The sequence below is a fragment of the Schistocerca gregaria genome, chromosome 3 (assembly GCF_023897955.1).
Source record: "Schistocerca gregaria isolate iqSchGreg1 chromosome 3, iqSchGreg1.2, whole genome shotgun sequence".
Taxonomy (NCBI): Eukaryota; Metazoa; Arthropoda; class Insecta; order Orthoptera; family Acrididae; genus Schistocerca; species Schistocerca gregaria.
In genome coordinates this window covers 516129402-516144331 of record NC_064922.1, presented here as the reverse complement: position 1 = coordinate 516144331, position 14930 = coordinate 516129402, and the positions used below count along the sequence as shown (strand labels likewise).

At 41.0% G+C, this 14930-nt stretch overlaps 1 protein-coding gene across 3 annotated transcripts in view; it reads left to right on the top strand.

Moving 5' to 3' along the window:
- The window catches only part of LOC126356176 (N-acetyl-D-glucosamine kinase), a 199925-nt gene that overhangs the window by 125507 nt on the left and 59488 nt on the right, over nucleotides 1-14930 (top strand). For all 3 annotated transcript variants that reach the window (XM_050006938.1, XM_050006939.1, XM_050006940.1), the window contains exons 3-4: nucleotides 8555-8653; nucleotides 11965-12106. In XM_050006938.1, coding sequence (XP_049862895.1) covers nucleotides 8555-8653; nucleotides 11965-12106 — 241 coding nt within the window. The remainder of the gene's footprint in view (nucleotides 1-8554; nucleotides 8654-11964; nucleotides 12107-14930) is intronic.

Below are 14930 nucleotides of genomic sequence, written 5' to 3'. Positions count from 1 at the left end.
TAGCCCTCATCTTTTTACCTATTTGACCCTCTGGTGCCTTCACTATTTTATCCCTCAAAGCTACCCATTCTTCTTCTACTGTATTTCTTTTCCCCATTTCCTGTCAATTGTTCCCTTATGCTCTCCCTGAAACTCTGTACAATCTCTGGCTCTTTCAGTTTATCCAGGTCCCATCTCTTTAAATGTCCACCTTTTTGCAGTTTCTTAAGTTTTAGCCTACAGTTCATAACCAATAGATTGTGGTCAGAGTCCACATCTGCCCCTGGAAGTGTCTTACAACTTCAAACCTGGCTCCTAAATATCTGTCTTACCATTATATAATCTGTCTGATAGCTTTTAGTATCTCCTGGATTCTTCCCTGTATACAACCTTCTTTTATGATTCTTAAACCAAGTATTAGCTATGATTAAGTTATGCTCTGCACGAAATTCTACCAGGCAGCTTCCTCTTTCATTTTTTAGCCCCAATCCACATCACCTACTATGTTTCCTTCTCTCCCTTTTCCCACTGATGAATTCCAGTCACCCATGACCATTAATTTTTCATCTCCCTTCACTACCTGAATAATTTCTTTTATCTCATCATACATTTCATCAATTTCTTTGTCATCTGCAGAGCTAGTTGGCATATAAACTTGTACTACTTAGTAGGCATGGGCTTCGTGTCTATCTTGGCCACTATAATACGTTCACTAGTAGCTTACCCGCAGTCCTATTTTTTTTTATTCATTATTAAACCTATTCCTGCATTACCCCTATTTGATTTTGTATTTATAACCCTGTATTCACCTGACCAGAAGTCTTGTTCCTCCTGCCACCGAACTTCACTAATTCCCACTATATCTAACTTTAACCTATCCATTTCCCTTTTTAAATTTTCTAACCTACCTGCCCGATTAAGGGATCTGGCCAGTACTTACCTCAGCATAGCCGATAGATACACAAAAAACAACCGAAAATTTATGTTCCTAGCTTTCGGAATAAATGTTCCTTCATCAGGGAGGAGAGAGGAGAAAGAAAGGGAAGAAGGGAAAGTGGATTTAGTTACTTACAACCCAGGTTATGAAGCAACAGGGAAAGGAAAACAGGGAGGGTAGCAAGGATGGAGGCATGGTTGTCAGAGGGAAGCCAAAGATATTCTACTGTAAGTACTGTGCCAGCTTCAAACCAAAGAGGATGCATACAGAAGTAAAGAGGTATATAGTATAAATATGTAGGATGAAAAGATGCATGAATGGCTAAAGACGAAAGGGAAAGAGGAGAAGACTGAAGAGTAAGTGAGAGTGAGGTTGTTTAACGTAGGTTCAGTCCAGGGGGATGGCGGGATGAAAGGGTGAGTTGGAGTGCAAGTTCCCATCTCCGCAGTTCAGAGGGACTGGTGTTGGGTGGGAGAAGCCAAATGGCACATACGGTGTAGCAGGTTCCTAGGTCCCTAGAATTATGCTGGAGGGCATGCTCCGATACTGGGTATTGGACATCTCCTAGGCGGACAGTTCGTCAACAACTAAACTGGCTGAGCGCACGAACAGACACAGACGAACTGTCCGCCTAGGAGATGTCCAATACCCAGTAGCGGATCATGCCCTACAGCATAATTCTAGGGACCTAGGAACCTGCTACACCGTATGTGCCATTTGGCTTCTCCCACCCAACACAAGTCCCTCTGAACTGCGGAGATGGGAACTTGCACTCCAACACATCCTTTCATCCCACCATCCCCCTGGACTGAACCTACGTTAAACAACCTCACTCCCACTTACTCTTCAATCTTCTCCTCTTTCCCTTTCGTCTTTAGCCATCCATGCATCTTTTCATCCTACATCTTTATACTATATACCTCTTTACTTCTGTATGCATCCTCTTTGGTTTGAAGCTGGCACAGTACTTACAGTAGAATATCTTTGGCTTCCCTCTGACAACCATGCCTCCATCCTTGCTACCCTCCCTGTTTTCCTTTCCCTGTTGCTTCATAACCTGGGTTGTGAGTAACTAAATCCACTTTCCCTTCTTCCCTTTCTTTCTCCTCTCTCCTCCCTGATGAAGGAACATTTATTCCGAAAGCTAGGAACTTAAATTTTCGGTTGTTTTTTGTGTTTCTATCAGCTTTACTGAGCTGAGGTAAGTACTGGCCAGCCCCTCTATCTCTTTGTTAGTATTTGTTTCACATCTTTATATGAGATTTTCCATTAATTATTTCGATTAAGGGATCTGACATTCCATGCTTCGATCCATAGAACGCTAGTTTTTTTTCTCCTGATAACAACGTCATCTTGAGTAGTCCCCACCCGGAGATCCGAATGGGGGCTATTTTACCTCCGGAATATTTTACCCAAGAGGACACCATCATCATTTAATCATACAGTAAAGGTGCATGCCCTTGATAAAAATTACGGCTGTAGTTTCCCCTTGCTTTCAGCCGTTCGCAGTACCAGAACAGCAAGGCCATTTTGGTTAATGTTACAAGGCCAGATCAGTCAATCATCCAGACTGTTGCCCCTGCAACTACTGAAAAGGTTGCTGCCCCTCTTCAGGAACCACACGTTTGTTGTCCTCTCAACAGATACCCCTCCGTTGTGGTTGCACCTACGGTTCGGCTATCTGTATCGCTGAGGCATGCAAGCCTCCCCACCAACGGCAAGGTCCATGGTTCATGGGGGGGCACATTTATGTAGTAGCCATTAAATGCTTGGGCTGTAGTTTCTGGGTTTCACTGTAGCTAATTTTCCCATCTGATTTCTTTGGGACTATTATTTTTGTATGTTGCCTTTCCTGTTTCTGAATTTATGATCATCCACTCTGTTTTTGCCTTGTTGTCTGTGTTTATTATGCCCTATTTAATGTCCATTTTCTTTACACATTCTATTACTTTGGTCCAGCTTCCGTTATATTCCTTATAATACCATTTTAAATGCCAGCAGTTAGTTGTAGATGATCTCTCCGTGTGCAGTTGTCTGGTAAAGAAAGTATTTGAGCTGACCACCTAATTTCCATCTGAAGAAAGAGATCAAGAAGTGTTCTATCACTCTACAGTTCCATAATACACTTTAAATTAGTAATTACCAGAAATTTCTGTGTGCAACATAAAACAACAAAGGACTATTTCTGATTGCCTGTCATTACACCTAAGAGAAATGAAGAATTCTGAAGTGATGCTGGAGTGCCAAGGGGAAGTAGTAGATTATCAGTTGAGCCACAGATAAGGAAAACATTAGTCATAAGTATTGAAACATTGCTCTGGGTGTCATAAATTTGACAGATCAGTGAAGGATACAGATATCAGAGCGTGTATTGACAGAGTTGATGTTTCTTCATTATATCGCTAAAACTAGAGCTGCTTTTGATGGCAGGACGGAAAGAAACGGTAAAGGTAGTTTGTGAGTGTGGTGAACTGCGATCGGATACAAAATAGACTCAGAAAATTCATTATTTACCATAAAGACATAACAACTCTCCTGTCTTCCTACAATTGTAGTGCAAATATCTACAAGAAAAACATCACTAAAATGGAATAAAAAGCAAATACAGATTGCAAAAAATCTTTGTTACTGAATTGCAAATCGGGCTGTCAAAGATACTCATTAAAATTTTAGCTTATGGAATAAGAGTTTCCTTTTGTGTGGCAAAATAAATGAGGAGGTTGAACAAGTAAGACTAATCAAGGATAACATAAAAGCTGTACACAGCTCTATGTCAAGGGAGATATAGCAGGACAGTATGAAAGGATAACCAACACTGGTATGGTTTGCAATATGTGAAATTTGAAGCCATGCGTAATTAAAAATATCAGGTGGATAAATTTGCAAGTCAGAGATAAGTTTAACATAGAATGTCAACAATGTAGGAAAAGACAGATTGCTATATACCATAAAGAACACATGTCGGGTTGCAGACTGGCACAATTAAAGCACACTTGCATAAGCTTTCGGCCACAGCCTTCCTCAGTAAAACACACACTCACTCAAGCAAGACACCTCACACACACACACACACACACACACACACACACACACACACACACACACACACACGTGACCTCCAACTCCAGCATCTTAGGCCAGAATGCAACATCATGTGGTAGGCAAGCAGCAAGCTGGAGGGGGTGGGGAAGGGGAAGGGATAGTAGTGTACAGGTGGGGGGGGGGGGGGAGAGGGAGGGAGAGAGAGAGAGAGAGAGAGAGAGAGAGAGAGAGAGAGAGAGAGAGAGGAACACTGTCTGATGGAGTGTGCAGGCACAGTATCAGGAGGTTGTGGGGCAGGGAGGTGGGGAAAAAAGGAGCAAAAAGAGGAAGAAGCAAGGAAAGACAGGTGTGTGCATTGGCATAGGGCTACAAATAACAGGGTGGGAGATGAGAATGGGGAGGAGATGATAGGACAGAGGGGGTTTGGAAATGTTGTGTGGAGAATGTGGGAACAGTATGTTACCATAATTTGAGGCTGGGATAATTATGGGAGGAGAGAATGTGTTGTAAGGACAACTCCCATCTGCAGCAGTTCAGTAAACCTGGTGGTGAAGGGAAGGATCCAGATGGCTCAGATAGTGAAGCAGCCATTGAAATCAAGTGTGTTATGTTCAGCTGCATGTTGTGCCTTGGTGGTCTGCTTTGCTCTTGGCCACAGTTTGGCGGTGGCCATTTATCCTGGTGGACAGCTGGTTGATAGTCATTGTTGTTGTTGTTGTTGTTGTCCTGAGTCCTGAGACTGGTTTGATGCAGCTCTCCATGCTACTCTATCCTGTGCAAGCTTCTTCATCTCCCAGTACCTACTGCAACCTACATCCTTCTGAATCTGCTCAGTGTACTCATCTCTCGGTCTCCCTCTACGATTTTTACCCTCCACACTGCCCTCCAATGCTAAATTTGTGATCCCTTGATGCCTCAAAACATGTCCTACCAACCGATCCCTTCTTCTAGTCAAGTTGTGCCACAAACTTCTCTTCTCCCCAATCCTATTCAATACCTCCTCTATCCACCTTATCTTCAGTATTCTTCTGTAGTACCACATTTCGAAAGCTTCTATTCTCTTCTTGTCCAAACTAGTTATCGTCCATTCAGAAACGACTTTTGGATACATAAATCTATATTCGATGTTAACAAATTTCTCTTCTTCAGAAACGCTTTCCTTGCCATTGCCAGTCTACATTTTATATCCTCTCTACTTCAACCATCATCAGTTATTTTACTTCCTAAATAGCAAAACTCCTTTACTACTTTAAGTGTCTTATTTCCTAATCTAATTCCCTCAGCATCACCCGATTTAATTTTACTACATTCCATTATCCTCGTTTTGCTTTTGTTGATGTTCATCTTATATCCTCCTTTCAAGACACTGTCCATTCCGTTCAACTGCCCTTCCAAGTCCTTTGCCGTCTCTGACAGAATTACAATGTCATCGGCGAACCTCAAAGTTTTTACTTCTTCTCCATGAATTTTAATACCTACTCCAAATTTTTCTTTTGTTTCCTTTACTGCTTGCTCAATATACAGATTGAATAACATCAGGGAGAGGCTACAACCCTGTCTCACTCCTTTCCCAACCACTGCTTCCCTTTCATGCCCCTCGACTTTAATAACTGCCACCTGGTTTCTGTACAAATTGTAAATAGCCTTTTGCTCCCTGTATTTTACCCCTGCCACCTTTAGAATTTGAAAAAGAGTATTCCAGTCAACATTGTCAAAAGCTTTCTCTAAGTCTACAAATGCTAGAAACGTAGGTTTGTCTTTTCTTAATCTTTCTTCTAAGATAAGTCGTAAGGTCAGTATTGCCTCACGTGTTCCAACATTTCTACGGAATCCAAACTGATCCTCCCCGAGGTCCGCATTTACCAGTTTTTCCATTCGTCTCTAAAGAATTCGTGTTAGTATTTTGCACCTGTGACTTATGAAACTGATAGTTCGGTAATTTTCACATCTGTCAGCACCTGCTTTCTTTGGGATTGGAATTATTATATTCTTCTTGAAGTCTGAGGGTATTTCGCCTGTCTCATACATCTTGCTCACCAGCTGGTAGAGTTTTGTCAGGACTGGCTCTCCCAAGGCTGTCAATAGTTCCAATGGAATGTTGTCTACTCCGGGGGCCTTGTTTCGTCTCAGGTCTTTCAGTGCTCTATCAAACTCTTCACGCAGTATCGAATCTCTCATTTCATCTTCATCCACATCCTCTTCCCTTCTTTGCTTAGAACTGGGTTGCCATCTCAGCTCTTGATATTCATACACGTGCTTCTCTTCTCTCCAAAGGTCTCTTTAATTTTCCTGTAGGCAGTATCTATCTTACCTCTAGTGAGATAAGCTTCTACATCCTTACATTTGTCCTCTAGCCATCCCTGCTTAGCCATTTTGCACTTCCTGTCGATCTCATTTTTGAGATGTTTGTATTCCTTTGTGCCTGCTTCATTTACTGCATTTTTATATTTTATCCTTTCATCAATTAAATTCAATATTTCTTCTGTTACCCAAGGATTTCTAGTAGCCCTCGTATTTTTACCTACTTTATCCTCTGCTGCCTTCACTACTTCATCCCTCAGAGCTACCCATTCTTCTTCTACTGTATTCCTTCCCCTATTCCTGTCAATTGTTCCCTTATGCTCTCCCTGAAACTCTGTACAACCTCTTGTTCTTTCAGTTTATCCAGGTCCCATCTCCTTAATTTCCCACATTTTTGCAGTTTCTTCAGTTTTAATATACAGGTCATAACCAATAGATTGTGGTCAGAGTCCACATCTGCCCCTGGAAATGTCTTACAACTTAAAACCTGGCTCCTAAATCTCTGTTTTACCATTATGTAATCTATCTGATACCTTTTAGTATCTCCAGGGTTCTTCCATGTATACAACCTTCTTTCATGATTCTTAAACCAAGTGTTAGCTATGATTAAGTTGTGCTCTGTTCAAAATTCTACTAGGCGGCTTCCTCTTTCATTTCTTAGCCCCAATCCATATTTACCTACTATGTTTCCTTCTCTCCCTTTTCCTACACTCGAATTCCAGTCACCCATTACTATTAAATTTTCGTCTCCCTTCACTATCTGAATAATTTCTTTTATTTCATCGTACATTTCTTCAATTTCTTCGTCATCTGCAGAGCTAGTTGGCATATAAACTAGTACTACTGTAGTAGGTGTGTGCTTCGTATCTATCTTGGCCACAATAATGCGTTCACTATGCTGTTTGTAGTAGCTTACCCGCATTCCTATTTTCCTATTCATTATTAAACCTACTCCTGCATTACCCCTATTTGATTTTGTGTTTATAACCCTGTAGTCACCTGACCAGAAGTCTTGTTCCTCCTGCCACCGAACTTCACTAATTCCCACTATATCTAACTTTAACCTATCCATTTCCCTTTTTAAATTTTCTAACCTACCTGCCCGATTAAGGGATCTGACATTCCACGCTCCGATCCGTAGAACGCCAGTTTTCTTTCTCCTGATAACGACATCCTCTTGAGTAGTCCCCGCCCGGAGATCCGAATGGGGGACTATTTTACCTCCGGAATATTTTACCCAAGAGGACGCCATCATCATTTAATCATACAGTAAAGCTGCATGTCCTCAGGAAAAATTACGGCTGTAGTTTCCCCTTGCTTTCAGCCGTTCGCAGTACCAGCACAGCAAGGCCGTTTTGGTTAATGTTGCAAGGCCAGATCAGTCAATCATCCAGACTGTTGCCCCTGCAACTACTGAAAAGGCTGCTGCCCCTCTTCAGGAACCACACGTTTGTCTGGCCTCTCAACAGATACCCCTCCGTTGTGGTTGCACCTATGGTACGGCCATCTGTGTCGCTGAGGCACGCAATCTCAAGCCTCCCCACCAACGGCAAGGTCCATGGTTCATGGGGGGAGGGGGGTTTGATAGTCATACAAAAAACAAAAAAAAAAAACAAAAAACTGTGTAGCGATAGTCATACCAACAAAAAAAAATCTGTGTAGTGATTGCAGCAGAGCTGGTCAATGACATGGCGGCTTTCATGTGATCCAGGGCTGGATCTTCCTCTGGGATACAACCCTTGTGGCAAGGGATTAGGATTGGCATAGGGATGGACTAGTATGTTGTGAAGGTTGGGTGGATGACAGAACACCACTTTAGGAGCGGTGGGAAGTATCTTGGGTAGGATGCCCCTACTTTCAGGCCACAATGATAGGTAATAAAAGACCTGATGAAAGATGTGGTTCAGTCGTTCCAGTCCATGGTGGTACTAGATGATGAATGGGACACTCCTTTGTGGCTGGTTCTTGGGCTTGGTGGGAGGATTGGGGGTGTGAGGGGAAATGGTGGGAGATCTGTTTGCAGACTAGGTCTGGTGGATAGTGCCTGTTTATAAAGGCCCTGGTGAGACCCTCAGCATACTGAGCATACTGTCACTGCAGATCTACCTTAACTGTGCCTGTCTGCAGCTTGACTTGTCTTCTCGAGTAGCAGAGTGTTTTTTACTGCATTGTTGATATTCCTGCCTGGAATTCCTGTTGGTTTATTTAACATAGAATGTTTGTGATTACATAGAGAAAGAAATTGTTGTTAATTCATGGGCAAATGTCAAATAACACTTGAATGTCTTGTTTCAGCTATTTGGAATGGCGGAGTGTGAGAAGCGTATCAATGGAATGGTAGAAGAAGCAAAGGCAGCTGCAAAACTTCCTATTGATAAACCTTTGGCATCACTGGTAAGTTAATATTATCATTTCGATGAAGCTTTACTGAAGGAAAAAGAAAGAACTACTGTGTACCATCTTGTAAGGTTTAGAACCTGAAGTCATATTATCGAAGATGCAAAACCTAAATCTTAAGAGTAGCTGTATAGAAACAGAGAACTGGAAGTATGTGTTTCTTATTTTAATCTAAAATATTGCCAGTAATCACCTGATAGTATAAGCAACCAATGAATTAATGAATATGGCAGGAGTTGTTAACATTCTTGTTGATGTATGTTTAATTTAATTAGTTATAACTTTTGCATGTAGCAATCTGGCTGGAGCAATATGTAAAATAAAGGAAAGGCAACCACTCACCTATAGTGGATCGATGTGTGGAGAACAGTAACACTTAATAGAAGATGTCATTCACACTTATTTTTGAGTACTATCCGTTTTCCTAACAATAGTATGCACACACACACACACACACACACACACACACACACACACACACACACACACACACACACACACTTCTGTCTTGCTGAGGCCAAGGGAGTCTGTGTTTGTGTGTCTGTGTGTTTGAATGTTTCTGCTATAGCTAGAAAAAGAGTTAGTGCTTGAAAGCTAGTGTGAATGCCTTTTCTTGTTAAGTGGTACTGTGCTCCATGCATTGATCCACTATAGGTGAGTAGTTGCCTTTCCCTTATTTTACATTTTGCAATTGTAACATGTATGTTAATGTGGTATGTCACTGCAGTAAGTATAAGAAGTCCTATGACACAGAATTCAGTGAGTGAATACTAACAGTTACATGTTAGTAAAACTTTTAACTTTCCATGGAACAGCTTTGCTTAAAGTTTTCAAAGTATGTGGCATCTTGTTGAGCCACATCTGCTCATTAATCTGTGAATTAACAATGAGCTGTCTGAATATCTGTGGAGGAATGACAACCCATTCTTCCTGAAGAACTGATACTAGAGTGAAGTGAAGTTGGACACTGAGGTCTGGAGTGAAGTCGGCATTCTAGGCTATCCCAAAGGTATTCTCTAGGGTCTACTTTGTGGTCCTGATCAGGCCAGTCCATGTCCACAAACCATTGCTTCACAGATGCTGTTTTATAATAGTGTGCACTGTCATGCTGATACAGATGATCACCTTTTCCGAAGTGTTCTTCTGTAGTACACAGTACACAATGCTGTAAACCACAAAAAACACTGCCATACAGTAAAACTGTCTCCTCTGTACTTTACTATTAGCACTATGCTTAATGGCAGGTACATTCTCTAGGAATTCTCCAAACCCTTCCATTGAATTGTCACAGGGTATAGAATGATTCATCAGTCAAAATCACTTATTTTCAGTCATGCACTGTTCAGTGGCATTGCACTTTACACCATCTTAAGTGTCTCAACAGAAATTTGTGACTTATAAGAGACTTCTCAGCCATCATTCTCCTTGTAAAATGTAAACTTTCACTGCTAGAGTTGTCACAATTAATAAAATATTCTGGGCTGTTATGCCATGGTCTAAGGGATTTTGCTTCAAAACCTGACATTTCGTTGCCATCTGCAGAGGACATTTTCAAGAGGAATCCTAGTTTTGTTGAATGTTAGATTCACATCCTGGCTCGCTAATGCCTACAGCAAAATTCCACTTATGCGAGCTTCCATGCAGTGGCATGACATCACATGTTTTGAATACACGAGCACAACTGGCTGTTGTCTACTGTCATCATCCCCTTTTACTGTGATCCCTGTGGAAGACAGGTACACCTCTTCTTCAGCACCGGAATCCAAATTTAATTCAATTTCACGCCCTCCTCCATCCTAAAAGTTTCCTGGGGTGTTTCACAATCTCTATAGCCTCTCTGTATAGCTATTTGTGGTATCCATTTGAGTCCGGTCAAAATGAATGTGATGATCTGCTGCCTGTAAAGCATGTTGCGCAACAGCTGATCTGTCAAACGCCCCTCTCCTGCAATTGCCCTTGTACTTGATACAGAATTAAAACAGCTCTCCACTGCATTGCTCAAGAATGGTTATTCATTCGCTGAATTGAAAATGGCATTAAGGCCACCAGGTAGAAATCATAGCGATGCTCAAGCCCCAGCAAAATCGAAAGTTTTCCTGCCATTCATTAAGGACGTGACTGACCGCATAGGAAAAATCTTGAGAAAGCGGAACATCGCAGTAACTTACACCCACCCACAGAAGATATAAGATCATCTAAAATTGGCCAAGGATGCTCATCAACTGCTGTAAAAAGCTGGAATTTATAAGATTCTGTGTAGTTGTGGGTATAGTATTCTGTGTAGTTGTGGGGAGGTGTATGTTGGTACCCAAAAAGAACTGTCAAAAAATGACTCGAAGAGCAAAATGGCAGTTGCAGAAGAGGAGAGGCTGACAGATCAGCTGTTGTGAAACATGCTTTACAGCCAGGAGACCATCACATTCATTTTGACCAGACTCAAGTGCTGGCAGCCACAAGCAGATACTACGAGCAGCTATACAGAGAGGCCATAGAGATTGGTCAGTAGTGACTACGGTATGAATCGGATGTTCAATAAAACTATGATCCCCCTTGAAAATGTCCCCCTCAGATGGGACAAAATGTCAGGTTTTGAAGTGAAACCCCTTAGACCACAGCATAGTAGCCTGGAATATTTTATTAACTGTGTCATTGTTCTCCTTACACACAGGTACTGTGCTAGTTGGACTGATGTTAGCACATTGGAGCTTGTGAGTGATTCCTTCTTCTGATTGTATGTGATTGTTTACAACTACTCTCCTCAATGGTCACTGTCAATACATAAGGTCTCCTTGGTCTTGATTTATCTGTTGTTGTTCCTTCACATTTCCACTCGGCAGTCACACGACCAACACTCACCTTGGGCAGATTTATAAGATTTGAAGTGTTCCTGATGGTTCTGTAATGTGACATCCACGTTTGAAGTCATCTTCTCCTAACCGGCCCATTCTGCTGTTACTGCTTCTCTGTTGGCTACACAATATTCCCTGCCTTCTTTTTTACTAACAGGTCCTCTTCTTCGGTTATCTAAGTGACCGGTTATTAAGGTTATAAATTATAGATGTTAGATAGTATATGTTTATCACTGCACTTATTTACACAAAATAAGACAGTATTGACACTGCATTTCAAGCACTTGCTCTTTCTTTAGCAAATGTACACACATTCACACACACAAACATGCAGACATCCAAACTTACACACCCACAGCTGTGGCAGTAGTGTTATTTAATGTAATAAACACTGAGAATACAGGATATATTTATTCACAATCTCCCTGGAGTTACACTAACAGCATTAATGTTTCATAGGGAATGAGCCTCAGTGGTTGTGAACAAGAGGAGACCAATAAACAGCTGGAAGATGAGCTCCATGAACTATATCCAAACCTCAGCAGCCACTATGTTGTCTGCAGTGACACTGTTGGCTCAATTGCTGCTGCTCATCGCCATGGTAAAAAATAAAGGAATCAAAATTAAATCTTCAGTCCTACTTTTTTAGCTATAAAATGAGTAGAGAGTAAGAAAAACAGAATTATCTGTAAAAAATGGTACATATGAACCTATATGTCCATTGTTTTTGACTGAGAAATACTAGATTAAGTTTATCCTTCTTATTCATATTGTACAAAAAAAATTATTTCCAGCAAAAAACTTGGTAAAATGTTTCATTACCACACTGTAATGGGATTTATGGCACAGCTTCTGAAAACAATCAACACGAATTTTAGAAATAGAGGGAGGATTGAAATTAAATTTAGCTCTGTAATTTTGACACCCCAGCCTGTCAAGAAAGCAGTAGAATTTTATTTTTTACCCATTGTGAATAGATATGATATATAATCCTTCTGGCAGTACTTGCAATCATTCACATTGTACTCCTGTGTGAAGTCAGTTCAGAGTTTTACTTGTGTGAATAGGCAAGTAACAATGCATTAGTTCTGACTTAAGTAGTATGATATGTCATTGATTATTGGATCTCCATTTTTTAAGTATTGTGGCTCCTAGATTTTCTTACTGACTTGTAGTTCTTACTAAGGAACTGTGACATGGATGGAATATTGATTTAGCTGGTTATGGTCATGAGAAGTGTGCTTTGCATCTGTCAGTTGTGTGTTTCTTTCTGTCTTCATAGAATTTCTATATTATGATTGCTGGTCCAAGACCAGCAAGAAATAAGAAGGTGTAGGGTTTGTCTTGATACATACAGTAATGATATATACCACATGGCTGAGTGCTACATCAACTTGCTTTTTATGGGATGATACCATACAGTAACAGCATAGGCAGCTGCAAAGTGCCAAGCCTGATGTACTGAGGGCATTGTCAGTTAATTCTTGAGTGTTCATCTTGCTTCTCATCTTAAGTCAATGTTTCAAGAATGTCAGAAACCTGTCCAAGGTTTCTCAAAGTTATTTAGAGCAGAAATTGTGTTCTAGGTCCTCATCATGCCACAATATATATATTCAGCAGTTCAAAAGCTTCACTATTTCACATTTTTCGAAAGATGAATGTAAACAGGGATCTTTGATAGGTTAACCTCCAAAAAGTTCTTCATGGTATTTGACGGTTCACCTGGCGTAGATATCTATATCTACATCTACATCCATACTCCGCGAGCCACCTGACGGTGTGTGGCGGAGGGTACCCTGAGTACCTCTATCGGTTCTCCCTTCTATTCCAGTCTCGTATTGTTCGTGGAAAGAAGGATTGTCGGTATGCTTCTGTGTGGGCTCTGATCTCTCTCATTTTATCCTCATGGTCTCTTCGCGAGATATACGTAGGAGGGAGCAATATACTGCTTGACTCTTCGGTGAAGGTATGTTCTTGAAACTTTAACAAAAGACCGTACCGAGCTACTGAGCGTCTCTCCTGCAGAGTCTTCCACTGGAGTTTATCTATCATCTCCGTAATGCTTTCGTGATTACTAAATGATCCTGTAACGAAGCGTGCTGCTCTCCATGGGATCTTCTCTTTCTCTTCTATCAACCCTATCTGGTACGGATCCCACACTGTTGAGCAGTATTTAAGCAGTGGGCGAACAAGCGTACTGTAACCTACATCATGTTCTGTTCCGTATCCTTGAACTGTGGCAGCATTGTCATAAAATAAAATAAGGAGCCTTGCCAGCCCATTAATGTGGTAGTCATCAGGATATACATTATATAAGACTATTCTGAGAACACTTGCTTTGAGAGTATACCTTCAGTATTCAGCATCTATTTTTCTTTCCTTCCATCTCATTTTCTTTGACTTTTTCCATATTTGTTCTACCCCATTTTCTCTCGACAGAAGACTATCTTAAACCTTACAATTCTGAAGAAAGTCTACAGAAACCAATGTAAGATAAAAATCTTTTGTCAATTGAAGTTTTTACATTTGTTGGTTGTGATTCACTGTATCATAGATTGCAGACACTGTTTCTGTTGATCTGTCTGCCATCACCAACCTCAGAGTACTGATTTAAATTGGGTGGATATAGGATGAGCTTTTTATTCATAGTTACAGAGCTCATAAGAATCATCTGTTCAAGAATCATCTGTTCCACTTCTATAGCTAAGTGGTCATCATGGTAATATGCCATGCGAGGGACCCAGATTCAATTACCAGCCAGTTTGGAGATTTTCTCCAGTCGAGGACTGGGTGTTGTGTTGTCTTCATCAACATTTCATCTGCATCAACATGCAAGTCGCTGAAGTGGCATAACTAAAATGACGTTTATCTGGTAGCTGAGCTCTGTGCAGATAGGTTTCCTGGCCTAGCCATATGCCTTATTATTATCATATGTGTTGAATAAATACAAATATCTCAAATTCTTGAACTACATAAATGATTTTTCCCGGGAGACTGAAGATCTTTCCAAAAACTGTAATGCTTGCTGATGACACTAGTCTATTGATAAAGGGCCCAAATGTGGCCATATCAGACACAGCCAGGACAATAATGGAACATGTTTACAACTGGTTCACAGCAAACAGCATAAACCTTAATCTTAAAGAGACTCATAGTATACAACTCCAAACAGACAAAATTGACATGCAGGTACTGGAAGTTGAGATCATTTGGCCCACGTTGGATGAGTCTCCATGTCTTAGGTCCCTAGGCATCCAGATGGTTATTAAACTAAGGAGCGCCAGCACCCAGATAAGTTAACCAGACAGCTCAATTGTGCCTGCTTTGCACTTAAAAATATCCATTGTTGTGTTAGCCTGCAGATGGGGTTATTAGCATATATTCACTCAGTACAGTCCTATGGTATAATCAATTGGAGCAGTTCA